Source organism: Bombus affinis, chromosome 2 (assembly GCF_024516045.1).
Source record: "Bombus affinis isolate iyBomAffi1 chromosome 2, iyBomAffi1.2, whole genome shotgun sequence".
NCBI lineage: Eukaryota > Metazoa > Arthropoda > Insecta > Hymenoptera > Apidae > Bombus > Bombus affinis.
Window position 1 is genome coordinate 17,341,083 of NC_066345.1, and position 16,380 is coordinate 17,357,462.

General features: G+C 41.5%; 1 protein-coding gene across 1 annotated transcript in view; it reads left to right on the top strand.

The window, feature by feature from the left end:
- Positions 1-14,467, top strand: part of LOC126928819 (cell adhesion molecule 3-like) — a 37,648-nt gene extending 23,181 nt beyond the window's left edge. The window contains exons 4-6 of the mRNA XM_050744661.1: positions 4,471-4,604; positions 7,672-7,978; positions 11,916-14,467. Of these exons, the coding sequence (XP_050600618.1) occupies positions 4,471-4,604; positions 7,672-7,978; positions 11,916-12,004 (530 nt within the window). The 3' untranslated portion in view covers positions 12,005-14,467. The remainder of the gene's footprint in view (positions 1-4,470; positions 4,605-7,671; positions 7,979-11,915) is intronic.
- The last annotated feature ends 1,913 nt before the right edge of the window (positions 14,468-16,380 follow it).

The following is a 16,380-nucleotide window of genomic DNA, read 5'->3' on the forward strand; positions in this document are numbered from 1 at the left end:
AGCTTCGAGCTTTTCAACTTTAATTTCCATAACGCAAAATGCGACGCGATATAAATTTGAGTAATTTTTATTCTTATATAGAGAGACGGTGGAAGATTATCAAAGAGTTTGGTTTCGTATAAACGAAAAATATTTTTCCTATGTTTATTAAAAATGTTATATTTTCTATCGTATTCGGTTATTGTGGAAAGCAACAAAAAAGCACAACGACGATAAAAGAGCGAACGTGTCAGTATGCAACGTGTTCGCGTAATGTATATAAAGACTCAAATATCAAACAAATATCATTATAGTAAATTCCATATGAATCTATCATGTAGGATGTTAAAACGTACGTGGTAGGAAGAAATTTCGCACATCGGTGCGATTTTAGAATTATTTTTCAAGTTACAAACAGTTTAATTTTCTATAAATTTCATATGGCGATGCAAATGCCAGATATATAATTTTTTAATTTACCCTTTTCACGGACCGTGACCGCAAAGTTAATCAAACAGGACAGAGAAAGAGGAAAATACATTTTTTAAGAAAATAAATCGCTTCGGTAAAGGCAATCGAAAGAGCAGTGAAATCAATTATCCTATCGACGGTATCGTGAATTAACATATCGAAATAGGTATCGGACTGATCATCTTCCACGCGTTTTGCGTTATGGAAATTAAAATTGAAAAGCTCGAAGTTTCTTCGTAGTCTGTACGCGTCTCGAGACAAATTTTTCTAAAGTAGGTTTTAACTTTTTAATATTGCATCGGTATGGATAAAGATGATCCAAATTTCCTGTATCATATAATAACCTCGGTTACGAGAGCCGGAATTTGCCAATTTGCTCGTGTTATAACGACCAGATCGTCACGTTTCACGGAATCTTAAAGAATCAAGTTTCATTATTTTAAATCGTATATTACGAAGATTTATACTCCATAGATTCAAAGTAACACATTCCGACGATGATATTTCTACGAACGTGAAAATAATTATCGAGGAAGAAAATGTTTCGTAAATTGCTGTGACGAATTACACGACGTTGGCATTATGGAACGAACGAAAAGCGATACCTGTAAGAACCGGAGGGTTGGTAGAAGCGAAAGAAACTTTTTATTAAACGTAGAGAAGTAAATCAGCGTCGTTAATTTCGACAGTTCCATATTACCGGAGTATTTAGAAAGCCTTTCTTAATTGTTCGCGTGGAATAGAGTCAGACAACCGGAGTTATCATTTTGATGTATTAATTTATACGCAATTGTCGTTTGTTCGAATAGAATTACGGTATAACGAGCACTTTACGAGGTCGTTAAATTTCTCGTCTGCGTTAACCGGAAAATTGTAGGCCAGGGGAACATAGACGTCTCTAAATTGCAAGCAACGTAAGAGAGAAAGAGAACGAGAGTTGCCGTATCGGAAAATATGATTAAGACACCAATAGAGGGTAAAAGTAACGTAGAACAGATCCGTTGTAAACGCGGTCCAAGGGCGATGTGTAGGTTGATGCGAAATAAAGCTAATGAGCTGCAACGTTCACTCCTCTGACTGAAGCTTAAGAGAGAAGAGAACGGTGCGAACTTTACGAGAAGTTTCGCGTGCGCGGGCGCAAATTATTGAATTTTCATAAACCAATCTGTTTTTGATTCATTAACGAGAGATACGACGATGTTGGTTGGAAATACACGATCGACGATACGCGTTATAAGTATCCGAACATTTTCCTCGATTTCCAGTAACAGCATTTAAATGTAAACAAGCTACGTAAATTAATAACGAATTAACGATCGCAAATAGTGCTTGGTATCGTTTAATAGAATCAAAAGACTACAAATTTCGATTATTCGCTGTAAGACGAGGCAACGACACGCGCGACGACTACTTAATGCACACAGATTGGCGATATTTTTCTCACCGCGAATTAGCTTCTAAAAATCATAATACTTGGAATCTACGTGCTGATCGGAGGATAAAATTCTCTATCAAGAAACGCTGATCGCACGGGATAAAACGATCGTACCTCTACTTATCCAATTTTGCTGGAAACCTACGAGTATCGAGATACTTTTGAGCGGTAATGTACACAGCGCGTGTCTAAATTTCATCTTGTTACGAATCATTGAATTCCTTTCTACGTAAATATCCACTTTCGTGAATATTTCTACATAAATATTCAATTTCAACGTGGCTCTCCAACCAATTTGTTTTATTCATTCGTACCTGCCGCGTTAACACAAACGGGACTCGAATCGAATTAACCGTGTTTTCCACGAAACGACACCGTCGCTTCGTCCGAATTACAATTATACGAACACTGCAAAAACACCGATCGTTTTGAATTTTGTCGCTGCCTGCACGCCGTTTCCCAGTGAATCAGAGTTCGTTGTCTCTGGCGAGAAATTTTCGTCGCGATCCTTTATTTCCGGTGATCTCGCGGTTGGTTGGAAAAGTTTCCTCGTATTATAGCGCGGTAAGTTTCGCGGAAAGGAATTTTTCGTACGAAACTCTCGAAACCGATATTTATATTCGGATTATTTTTATTAGAAAAGTATCGAAAAATTGGAAATTTCCGAGAAACGAGATAAGATAAAGCGCGCTGTGCAAACAAACCGTTCTTCTTTCTATTCTTTTCATTTACTTCTACAGCCACAAAATCATGTGGCGAATTTTCATGGAAAACAGACAGTCGAGGGAAAGAGACAGAGAACTGTGAAATTTTCTTACGAGAGAGAAAGCTCCAGCTCCGATAGAATATATATATTCGTGTCCGAAACGGTTTAACGAGGATTACGAACGAGTGCAGGGAGAACAAAATGCTTAGAATATTCCAACTCGCGACAACGATGAAATCCTACGACCGTACCCTCTCGCCAGTTTTTTTTCAACTTTTAATAAGTCCCAAATTTCGAAGGAAGAACGACAATAAAAAGACCTTACCGTGTGCACCACACGGTAAGAGAAAATTTTTACATCGGAGCCGAGCATTGCTCGCTGGTCGGGGAAAGTTCCTCCGCGCTCTTCCCACGTTTCCTTCCTCGACGATCGCGAGGCTAGTGAATTCTCCCCGGCAGAATAACGAAAAAAAAAAAAGAAAAAAAAAAGAAAAAAAGCATACAGGAGGGGAAAGAAAGGGAGAGAGAAAAAAAAAGAACTCGAGAGGCTCTCGCAAATCACGAAAACGACACGAAACAAAGAAGGGTAGGATAAGGGGGCTGAAAAAGAAGAGAGTCACGAGATCCGTATGCTTAAACGGTCCCGTTATATCCGCGGATGGAAAAACGAAACACGCGAATCTTCTCAGATCCGGCTACGTATATGTATGTTCGTGTCTTTAGTTATATACAGGGTACCCTAGGATTTAACAGCTAAACTTTGCGCGAAACGTATCCGTCGTTCTTACGCCACTATCGTGAAAAATATAAACATTTACGATTCAACGTGAAATTATCGGATGAATTAAGGTTGCGGCATAATCGTTACATTATCGTGCTGTGTTTGTTGTAACACTCGTCTCTTTAATCTACGTAATTAAGAACGAGAGAAAGGTACTCGACCGTTCTTCGATACAAAAATGAAAATTTATACACTCGCGACTTTCGTACAAAAGGTCTGATACATCCCATGAATATAACCAAGCACGCGATATTATGCAAACATCTAAGCTTTTATATTAGAAAATTAATTATAATATAAAATGATCTTCTCTGTATGACCTACTACTCCTCTTACGTACCACTTTTTGTTTGGTTACCCTAATAGAACGCACCGACCAAGTTTGCCTAGGTTAAATCCCCTGAGCTAACGATATAAACTGCCTGCTAGAACCGTTGCCTCCGGTAACTAAAACGATAATTGAAAAATTTTGTTCTACGTCTTTATACCGGTTCTTTCTACGAGGTATACCCCTGTTCGTTACATTACAATTTACCAAGCCCCTGTATAACGGTGCACGCACGTTCGCACGTACATGTACATCGGTGTGGAGACGAAACGAAAGGTATCAAACGCATCCCGCTTCGAAAACACTTCCGCAGAAACATTTGGCACGGTGAATTCTGTGTAAGGGAGGATCGGGACGACGCTGTCTCTCTTACGAATGCATTATTCCGATATCGAAACGCGAGCCCGAATTGCCAGGCATAAAAGAAGAATTTTTCATCAGGCAGGCAGGCTGTTGGTGCGTTGGCGAGAACACACGGTCGGATCTATCGGCTCGATCTGTGCACACGTGAGTACACTGGTTGGTTGGTTGGTTGGTGCATCCGGGAATCTTGAAAAGTCCCCTCCCCGCCACCGCCCCTGCAACCCAACCACCCGACGTCCTATCTATATGCATATATTTGTTATATATATATATATATATATATATGTACGTACGTGCACGTGTATATATACACACACGTAGGAAACGGTCGAACGTCAAAGCGGTGTTTCGAACATGCTTCGCATACTTCCGGGACCCGTGTGTACCTGACGTCTCTTGTTCCGCAGAATTACCCTCTCAAGGGCCGTCGATACACGGGTTAAGGAGGAAATACCGGATCGACGATATGCTACGTTTGAACTGCACATCCGGACGGAGTAAACCGGCGGCCAATCTCACCTGGTACATCAACGATCGACAAGTACGGTTTGCTATATGAAATCGTGAATAGCGGCTACAAATTCCTAACCTCCTATCACCGATGTCTTCCCATACCTCTCGTGCCGTATTCTGTTCTCGTTCTCTGGCTCCTGTAAGACGTAACCAAGCAGCCCCCGCCCCCTGCCCCGTTTCGCGTTACAACCCCTTTTCGCCGTTACGAATGCCTCGAGACTGTGCATTACGCGGCGGATGCATTGGCTAGGAAACAGTTAGCGGATCGCGTCTGAGATTTTAGAGTTAATTGTTATGGCGGTTGAGGAACTACGGTTGCGCAGTTTGATGGATTTAATCCATTAAGGGGTTGCAATCAAATTGCGGCAACGCTACGCTCCTGTGTTCTTTTTCCATCGATTTATAACGCGCCTTTATACCTTTGGATATCGCGACTGCAAAAGAGAATCCAGAGATATTTTTTCACGCAATTTATTCCGCATTGATTCTTCCACGGTTTTTGCGAAATTTAACCAAACCGATGAATTTGTATTTACGATATCCCGACAAACCTGACGCTTTCAACGATACTCTGGGTCATCGATTTGTCCGCAGACTCGTTTCTGCAGATTTTGCAAGATACTTGTTTCGAGATTATTCGATCGTATGAAAGTTGCGGATTATAATATCGTCTTGACGCGTTCCTCCAGCGAGTTTCCAGTTATACACCGCGATACTCGAACGCAGCGAGGTATCGATTGCGCTAAATCCGTGGCTCAGCTTCCCGGCTTTTGTCATCCATCGAAATAGAACAGAATTGAATTAAAATGTTGAAATAGATGTACGCTGTGGAGGGAAGACAACAGGAGTTACGGTCGTTTCGATCGTTTCGTCGCGTCTTTCGTGTAGCGATACGCGCAAGACGTCGAATACGTGGTTTCGTTCTCAATTTCATTCGTTCTATCTTGATGCGAAGCGAAATTGAGTGGAGAAATTGAATTATACGGGCTTGGATCGAAATTCCTAGTACAAATGAGATCAGGCAGCTACTACTTGCGAATTATAAAATTGCGCTGGAAGCATCATTTTCGAAAATTGAATATCCAACCGAATTGAAAATTTGTCAAATACGCTTGATTGCTTCTTTGCCAGATATTATTCCATAGACGATAACGAATTTGTTAATATATTTGTTATTATTGAAGTTTGTCGATTCTTCTTGTTATTCTCGAGTTTCGTTTTATTCCAAGCCACGGTGTCTCGTCCTAATTTCGTTCGTAGCCAAAGATTTTTCGTTATTCGTCGTATCGAATACAGGACCAGTTCGTTGACCTTGCTCCATAATTTGATCGGATGTGTCCCACGCTATCCCCTGTCACCTCGAAGCTTTATATTTTTTTGCGGCGAAGAACAGCCAAGTTTATTCAGCTGATCAAATTCTAGACGATTTTTAAATACACAGCCTCGTGGGTGAAATCTGTCGGTGGATCCAATTTCTAAATTGTCACGTTTTAAACGTCGTTCGCTTTTCCACGTTTCAAACGTCGATACGTTTTACTCTTTAATTAAGTCGCGTTGAAGACTCGAATTATATCTTCGCCAAGCTTCTTCTAGAGAAACGTTTCTTGTTTCATCAGGATGCGAAATATTTCGCGAAATACTGCATTTCGGACATTTTTGTCCGAGATGAATACGCATATTCCGATCGGAACGAGGCACGGAAATTTGATTTCGCGATGAAATGTTACCTAACGAAACCTCGTCGCGCGTTTTTCTCCTGTCTATTCCTTCAATAAAATGACATATTACGGAAAAAGCAACGTTGCAACGTTATGACGAAAAATAAGGGAGGAAAATAAAAGAGAGAACAAAAAGTAATCGAAGTTTCTTGGACGTGTAATGACGGCGTTATCAAAACACGGTCCTGTCGAATCGGTTGTCTATCAATTCGGTGCTACGTGCGTGCCCGGCGATAAAATCGCATTGTTGCTCGAAATACCGATACTTTTGACGTGCACCCTCCTCTTTATCAGCAGTTTGGAGTGACAGAAAGCCGCTGCGCTTGTCTTCTGCTCTTACGCGACACCGTACACCCTTTTAAAAATCATATTATTCTTCAAAGAAAATATCTGCAGTGGAAGTAGCGAATTTCCGAAAAATCAATTCGTAATTTTTCGTGAAAATTCCGCGGACTTACGACGCTACATTTTTGATAGTTCGAACGATTCTCTCGTTGTAAAATATTAGGATAAAAGCCCGTCTTTCGTCTGTTACTACACCGTTCGTTTAGACTTCTGCACGAGTTTTACATTTTACTCGCCAATGATTCTAAATTGATCTGTCCTTAAACGGATTCGATATTCATTAATATTCCATTATAAAGTTTTCGTTAAAACATTGGAAATTGATGGTCGAAAGCAGATATTGCAACATAAATTTAAATTAATTTAACGCCCGATAAAATTGCGGAATAATTAACGGTATATCGAGCACCTGGTGCGCTCGATTGACAATCCCAGTCTAACGATAAATGTCGTCGTCTAAGAAATACGCCGAACAAACGCCGAACAAAGTATCGCTTGAAACTTGATAGAGTTTTGGAATAATTAACGAAATACTAAGCACCCGATATATAGACAGCGTAGACAGTTTCGACTATAAAATCGGACGTTGTCGTTCGAGAGATTCGTCGACGTATCGATCGTTTGAAAAATCAACCGACGATGACGAAGATCGATGGTGCGAATATTTTTCTGAAAATTGCCTCGGGAGGATCCTTAATTTCCGATGCTATAACGTAATGACGCCTTTAATAGCCATTAAGTAGCAACATTTTACGCTCGCAACATATCAGGTTCGCAAACTGTCGTCAGTCGAAGACCACAAAGGATTCAAGTAGCCCTAAACGTCGTAGAAACCTTGTTATCGGAAACGCTAGAAGCGATTAGCAAATTCCTCGGTCGCAACCAATTAATCGGGCTGAAATTTGTCCTTAAATCGATACGACGACGTTCAAATTAATTATCGGGAAGTGGAAAGCCGAACGGGAGCCAGAGAATTTTCACGAACATGGCAGGCCACCTGTTTAACCTGTTCGTACAAACTGTCACACGCAGCCGCTGAAGTCGCACGTCCGCACGTACAGTCCCTTGGACACGAACGAGTCCGAGTGGCACATTTCACAGATCGGCCTTCAGTTCCTCGTTACGCACGACCATTTCGCGGGGGGCAAGCTGAAAATACGATGCAGCGCCTCGATATACGACATTTACTGGCAGAGCACCGAGGTCAGCACCGAGGAGGACAAACCGAGGCTGATACACTACGAACCAGCGGCTACCATCGTCGGTATCAACTACCTACAGCCGCCACCCAACTTCCAGACCGGCCAGAAGAAACCCGATGGACACGTTGGAGTCAAAGGTAAAACGAATCTTTGCATTTTCTTTTGTCGAATTATTGGGTTGGCAACCGAGAGATTGCGGATTTTGCCATTAGGTGGTAGTTGCCGACCCAATATTAACTCTCCTAGTTTTTGGCTAATTTTATCGTTTTTAGAATTTTATCGTTTTTTATCGTTAGAAGATTTATTAAGTTTGAGAAACACGAGAAACGATTGTTATTATTCGTCATTTAAGAATCATTGTTGTATCAAGCTCTCGAGAAACAATTTCGTAATTAGCAGTCGAATTTATGAAACAAATTTACCACTACTTCGTTCGTGTTTGCTACGATCGAGAAATATTAGTATTTACCACGTGTGTACGTTAATATGTAAATATAGAAACAGGTTCACGGTTTATAATTTTCTATAGTACGATATTCTGTGAAACAATCGTACGAGTGATTACTCGAAATTGTAGAAAGAGATTCAGCCTTCTTCGATCGCAGTCTCTGACAAGTAAAAATCTGATAAATTTTCTTCCAGAACGAAACGTTTCGTGAATTTTTACCATCAACTTGACGCTTCGACTTTCGAAAGGAAAAAAGAAAGTAAGATCGAAAGGCAGAAAATTTCAGGATCGCAACGGGATGAAAGAGCGTTCTTGCGAAGGGAGGAGAAGGGCCGCTTAAGTCGTATAATAGGCTTAGCGAGTTCTTAGATCTTTTGGGGTGTTTACAAGGAGGGAGTCTTCATGGAAAGCATTCCACCCGTCGTTGATTGAACTTTTTGATAGTGATACTCTGTTGGGGGTTGGTTTACTGTTGCAGACCGTGGGATTGCCGTCTTCCCTTTCAAACTTTGAGTCTTCATTGGTTATTTCCAGAGAATTTATTGGGCTGAAATAACGATGTTTGATAAACGTTGAAGATTAGTATTCCGAAGAATCTAGAACCGTTGGGATTAAAAGGCGACGATAAGTTTCTGGGATACCGAAATTTCCAAACTTTCCGATAAATATCTTAAAGACGAGGAGAAGGACAGATTGTGAATTTTGAGACAAAGACGATTTATTCTTCAGAAACTTGCCACTTTATCTACGACAGCCGAGTATCTTCGTTAGAAAAATCGTCGTGTTCGGTATGGCTGTTCGAGATGGTGGTTCTCGTTCTAATCTAATTAAATCAACGAATATTCGTTTCTCCTATTATCATCGCCAGAAACATCGTCACATTTTACCTAACTCCCACATATACGCTTCCAATATTTAATTAGCAAAACCAATTACTTAAACCGCGCGATCACCGCCGTAGGCTTATAGCGTTAACGAATTCAAACCGTGTCACTTCTACACGAAGATTAAAAAATGAAAAAAAAAAAAAAAAAAACAAATCCATTAAAAGAGCACGTCATCGATCGCGCGCTAAACAGCAAAGCATTACAGGCAAATTCGAAACTCGCAGTAGCGTTTCAATCCGTGGCTCGTTTACGACGACTCTGTCGAACGAAAGACGTCCGTTTTACAGATCAACGAGTTACGAAGCCGGTTTTGACCGATTAAATCGAGCAACTGGCATGTCTGCTATTTTTTTCCTTTCGTTTCTCCCATTGAGCCGTAAACGGGCTGTGCACGACGGCCGAGCATCCGGTTGTTTGTCCACATCGTGGTCCGGGATAATCTGACCGGTCGAATTATCCTGGTTAACGTCAAATAGCTCGGCACGCCATCAAATAATTCGTTTCACGCCAGCTAATCCGAGGCTGCGGCGAAGATAATTCCCGACGTATTCCAGGATTATTTGCTGCGGCTTTGGATTATTTGGCGTCGAGTGAGCCGCACTTCAGCGGCGCGCCGCGCTCCTCTCGAAAATGACAACGACGAAACAACGACGACGAAACAACGACGACGGTCGCTATAGCGATCAATGACAGCGAAAAACGAATAAATGGAAATAAATAAATGTACGGAGGGAAGAAGTGAAAGGACGCGATATAGGTTTCGTGGGTGCACCGGAGAAGCGTTATATAATAACCGCTGTGACAGTGACAATCGAATCGAGATCATCTCGTTGGAGGAAAAAAACGCACGGTCGAATTCATTGATCGTGGCTTGTAAAAAACTTGGTTTTGTTATTTGAGTTAGCCGGTTTGCCTCGTTATAGAAGCGGCTCTTCTAGTTTCCATCAGCAGCGGAGCCCCTCTTTCGTTTCATCCATCCTTTCTCTGTATTCGTTTCTCCGGTGGCTCGTGGCAAAGCAAGTTACCTGATAAACGAAATATTTGCTCGTTAGATCGCGTATCGATCGCCGATTCCACCGGTGATATCCATTCGCCTTTTTCCCTCGATGGAGCCGCTGGATAGTCAGATTTGCGGACGAATTAACCGCGCGCTCATTGCGCGTAATTGCCACGATAAATAAACGTTAATATATAATATACACGAGCGAAGCCGCCGAGTGTTTGTAACAAAGTGTAACTATAATACGACGTAATAGCGAACGGGACGATTATTAACGATAATTAATGGCAGCATATGGCATCCACGGCGGCCATGTTACTTTATTTAGCCTGCGGTCGGTGTTTGCGCGATTTACGTATAGTTAGGAACGCGTTCAGCTTTAAATTTACTAAATTAACTATCGGGCACAAACGAGCATTGTAAAAGGTGGTAATACTACCGATTAACCGGCGTCGTAATTAAGCGTCGTTTATGCGGATAGAATTGGTGATAAAGGGAGCGAGGAGGGGATGACAGACGAGACCAGGAGAAAAGAGACAGAGCCGCGTTACGGTCACGGTTCGCTCGCGGTTCGTTCAAATGTTATTCGAGGCCTTGAAGCGTGACTGCAGCGATCCAGGTTAGTTAATTCACTCGGAGAGCATTGAATAATATTTGATCGAAGCCCGTGACTGGATCGGGACTGCCAGTGTAAATCAAGTCACCATGGTCAGGGGTTAATTAGTGGGTCGAGAAAGCGCAGCCTAGCGATCGAGCGTCGACGGGCCAAAAATCGTTTCTCTTCTATCTATGTTATTTATCGTTTTGCCATCGCGTACAATCGTCGAGACAGACAGAGACAGAGACAGAGACAGACAGAGAGAGAGAGAGAAGGAGAAATTTTTGTTCATTCGCAGTAGCGCGTAGAAAATCCGTCATCCATCATCGTTCGAAAGCCTCGATCGAAATTCTATGACCTACATCCGGAGGCGGCTGTTAAAGCATAAGCGTACCCTCAATTTGATTTTTTTTCTTTCTGCAGGCGTTATTATGCTCGGAAGCGTCGTTTTATTACTTTCAATTCCCGGTGCTCAGCACCTACATCGCTGACTACACAGCGATGTATTAGCACGTAGAATGGCGCGTATTAATTCGGAAAGTTTCGCGCCTCGACGCAAGGGGATCCCTGTAGTCGCGCTCCCCTTCTCCTCGCTTTGTTCTCTCTGAAAAAAAGAGCTGCCCTATGGAGAACGTCGATCGGTAATTCGATCCATTAGCGACGATTTTAACCTGAACAATGTTCATAAAGGTCGATCATGAGCGTCGATAAATTCCATTCGTTCGACGATCTAAGAAATTCGTAGCTCTCGCTTCCAGCAAATAATTTGCTTTCGTCGCGTTCTCCGATTACTCTGTTCATTCTCGAAACGATCGTCGAAGCATTTCTCGGTTAAAAGTACAACGTTACCGTATCAGTAACAGCGGTCAAATACGCGATTTAGTCTGTTACCGCGTTGGTCTCTGCTCCGAGGCAAAAATTCATAATATTCTCTTGTTCAAACATCGTCGAAAACGTAATCTCAGCCTGGTCGAAACTCCGCTTAACCCGTTTCCTACGTCTAAAAGCCAAAATGGAAGCGGTGGGTATAAATTCATTTATTCATCCATCGCGTTCCGGGCGAACGATCGCCGCGAGCACGCGACGAATCCAACGAACGCAGAACTTTGAGTGCAGCAGCCTGTGTATTCTCTGTTTTCAGTTCTTGGCTCGTCCAGGTCGGAGATGCGGCTGCCGTCGGCCCGGCTGGTCCTGGGACTGTTCGCGTTCCTTTTGATCGCCATTCGTTAACCGTACCGCATTCAACTACGCGCGCTTTGGAGCTGTTTATATAAATCGACGTGCTTGTAAGAAAGTCCAGGCCGCTTTGTGTCGCGCGATGGTCGTCCTCCGGCGACGCACGTGCCGCGTCACACCCTTTTCTGGACCACAGTCAGAGAGAAACGAAGAGGAACGCGACCGAAGATCGAACGAGAAGAAAACGAGACGAATCGAGTTATTAGGAAGTTTCGATGCTGGATAAGTCGGTTGGCTCGAGCTGAAAGAACGAATGGAGCAGCAGCGAGAAAGGCAAAGCAGAGGAGGCAATGGACAGGGGAAATTCGCCGGTGAATCGCGGACAACTGGATGCAGCTATATCGCGGCATCTTAATTTTCTCTATGATGATGCCGATCGACGAACCAACTTCTCGCGAAAAGAGGTACATCCGTGATCGGCCAAAAATCGGAGAAGAAACGGGCAACGTCCGAGGAATATTTTATTATTAGACGCTATGTATTTGCTTTCTCTTTGGCAGAAAATCGTGTGTTCGCAATGTGTAGTACTCCATTTACGGTACCATCGTTTCCAAGATGAAAATGACAGTTTTCTTTTTCATACTTTTATAAAGCCCGACGAAGGACTAAACTCGTAGCGTGGATGTATATATATATATATGTGCGTGTGTATATATATATATTATATATATATATATATATATACATGTATATTCTATATAATATATATGTGTGTGTGTATAATCTGTCTGTATATCCGTCTCTCACTGCCATTATTCATTGCCTCTAATTCTCTTCTTCTTTTAACTCTGTCTTTCCAGCCATGCGTCGATTTTAATTTTGAAAAAAAGAAACAAAGCGGTTCTATCGCATCACGCGATTCACCTAAACGAACAAGAAGAATGAAAGAAAATATCGAAGTGCGTAAGAAACAGCGAGCGAGTAGATGTACCTGATGAATCGGATATTCGACGAGTCACTTTGCGTTGCTACTGTTATCGTGTCTAATATTCTTGTAATCGAGGAGGATGAACGAAACCGAAGAAAAAAGATGGTGCTGTTGCGCCACAACGTTCTTCCCGCGCGAATTGTTCGCCGTCGTGAAAAGTTCTCGTGCGGGGAAAATAGGCGGCAACGGACAAAACAAAAGGGCAGGACGAAAGAGGAGAAAAAGGTAAAAAAAAAAGAAGGGTCGAACAAACGAGGAAGAAAAGAACATTGGCGAAAGAAAAGTTTATCCGTTTACGGTTGGAAAAGAGAAAAAATTTGGTCGTTTGTTATCCGTACGCTTCTCTGTTCTATCCGCGTGCACACCGTGTAATTCCATCGGCAGAAGGTTATTACGTATTCGGTTTATTAAATTAATAGCCATTTACCGTTCGATTTAATGCGTTTCCCTCCGATACATTTGTCAACCGCGTGTGACACGCCTTCGTACGTAACGAACAACAAAAGCGATTTACACAGTCACGTTCTGTTTACAATGAATATCGAGCTTACTGTTCTCCCCCGTCTGCTTCCGGTTTGGAACGTTGTTTCCTGTTGCTCACGCCGGTGCATCGTTCGCCTCGAATCGGTACGCGCACAAATTCCACGTCTTGCGACTCGCGTCGCTCGAACGATTATTTATTTATTCTTTTATTTGCCGTTTTATTTGTCGGACGTGGCATGACGATCGAACGAGAAGATCGAATTAGAGAAAAAAGGACGAAAAAGGGAAAAGGAAAGAAAGAAGCGATACGAAGAATATCGTATATATATGTATATGTATATGTATATTATGTATTAACGAGCGATGTGTGCTAGTATTAGTTACGAATTATCGATTAAGGATCGCAACGACTGAATAATACTCTACATGATTTTCTAATTGTAATAAGTATTTTTGAAACCGTCATCGTTTCTACGTAGCTAACGCGAGCGAGCGTTCGATAGGGAACGTGTTTCATTCGGAGAATTAGCCAAAGAGAACAAATAAAAACGAATAGACGAGGACGAAGAAACGAGAAGGAGAGAAAAAAAAACGCATGAGAGCGGTGTAATTGATATTTTCGAACGAGATATTACGCGTCTAATAGAAAGAAGAAAGAATAAAATAAGTGTAAAGTGTCAGAGAGAGAAAGAGAGCGAGAGAGAGAGAGAACGAGAGAGAGAGAGAGAGAGAGAGATATCTCGCGTGCACGCAGCATAGTTTCACGATTCTTTGTGTAATAGAGACGATGTTAGCGGAATTTTTGCCAATTTTTTGGTATCGATGCTCGTTATGTTCCTCAGCTTGTCACGATACGAAAGAATATTTATGATAATAATAACGATATGACCACAACATCGTATTTCATTTCATTTCATTTCATTCGAAAGCTCACCGACATTTTCTTTCTTCCTCGCCATTACTTTTCATTTTACCATCTATCGTCTTTAATTCGTATCGTTGCAAAACACTATGTAAGAAGAACATAAAAAGGATATACAGAGTAATATCGTACTCCTTTGAAAAATATAAATCCTACTCCCTTTCGCTGTTTGATTTTTCGCAAGAAATCGGTCGTCTCTTTAAAAATCGCAACTTGGGGACACCTTGCGAGAGAGGGGGAGGGGGTGGGTGGTAAAAAGGAAAAGTAGCTTACTCAGAGTCTCTCAATACCACTTAACCTCCTTTTTTAAATCCCTGTTTTATTCGCCACGATATAACGTAATTCCTAATGGCCGTTCATGAAAATTCAGCATAAAACGGACCAAATATTCCAGCGCACGAATTATCCACGGCTTTACGTATTAGTACGGATAAGAGGCAATTTCGAGAAGCGATTTTTTTTTTCATCAACGATATCCGTGTTCCTGCCATTGAAACAACCCCTTAACGAATCAGCCGATTTTTCACCAAAGTCGATCCGAACGCTACCGGTTAACAAACATTATTTTATCAAACGCTCGCCGATTGAATCGTGTTTCGCTGGCATTATTACTCCATTTGTTTCCGCGTCACAGGCAATAATGCTGATGAAATAATTCAATTACCCGTTTTGCATGCGATACGATCATCATGGCGGTGCGCGTGCAACACGGCCTCGCTCTACTCCTAACTTTCACCCCTATTAATCTTCGAAGATGCGCTATTCACCACCGACTAATCCGTTTATTCTTTTAAATCCGAAATCCGATATCTCGTTCGAAAGGCCACGCTCTGCCGCGTCACGCTTTTACTTACACGAGAGGTTTAAACGCTTGTTGTGTTTTGTACTTTTGTTTTTTTTTTTTTTTTTCTTTTTTCGATCGTCCGCCTCCCCAAAAAACCAGCGCTGGATGATATTTGTTCTGTCTACTGGAGGATTCGTATTTTTCTTTTTTTCTTTTTTGTTTCCTTTTTTTTTCTTTTGAAAAAGGAAGAAGATGAGCGATTGTCGACAGATTACGGATTTTTATTTCTCTCTTTACAAGTAGAATCAAAGAAACCGGAATCTACGCGGAAATTTGCATACTTATTTAGAATACCGGCGCCACCTGTTAGATATCTTGCGTATTTAATGATTCGCTTTGATCCATACGCATGATGTATCCGTTCCTCTAATCCTACGTATTATCCTACGTATTATCCTAAATCTTAACGTCACACAGGTTAATTCGGTCTAAAATATTCAACGCGTTTCAAAGTCGAGATACGAAACTGTCGATAACAACGAGTCTTCTAAAATTAAATCGATTTCGAACGTAGAAAGCCAACGCGACGAGCGTCGATCCTTTCGATAATAGAATCTTTTGAATTATTGGCAATTTCCTCAGAAACTTTAAGCATTTTTCTGTTGTTTTCTGATCGAGTTTCCATGAAGTACGAATTTCCTATTGATTCTGATGTTTACAGTTTCAAGAAGTTCACCCACCACTGAGCTAAATATCGGCGTGTATTTAGTTCGATGAAACTAAAGATATTTCAACTGTTGTTTTTGGTATCGTATTGACTCGTTGAAGTTACGCAAGACGAATATTGTCCCCCTCCGCGGAACTTTGCCGGCGATAAACAACTTTTTAATGATAAAAACTGCCTGCGGATAATCTCAAGAAAGGAAACCAATTAGACATCTCCTGCGTTACTACGATTCATCTAATTTCAACGAGTGGATCTTATAACATTTAAATGAAATGCAAAAGATGAAACGAACATTTCTGTCCGTCTAGTACACGCTGTACTATTCGAGAACTACAAATTAATTTTTAGCAAACCTAGAAATAATTCGTCGTTTCTGATATTTTTGGCATTTTTTTATCCATCGAAACACATCGATTCGGTCGACTTTATCTTGATTTCAGTTAGCATTTCTTGATGGGCATAATCGCCACTATTATACATTTGTATTCGCGATAAACGATCGTGCGATATTGTGCATGCGTTTGAA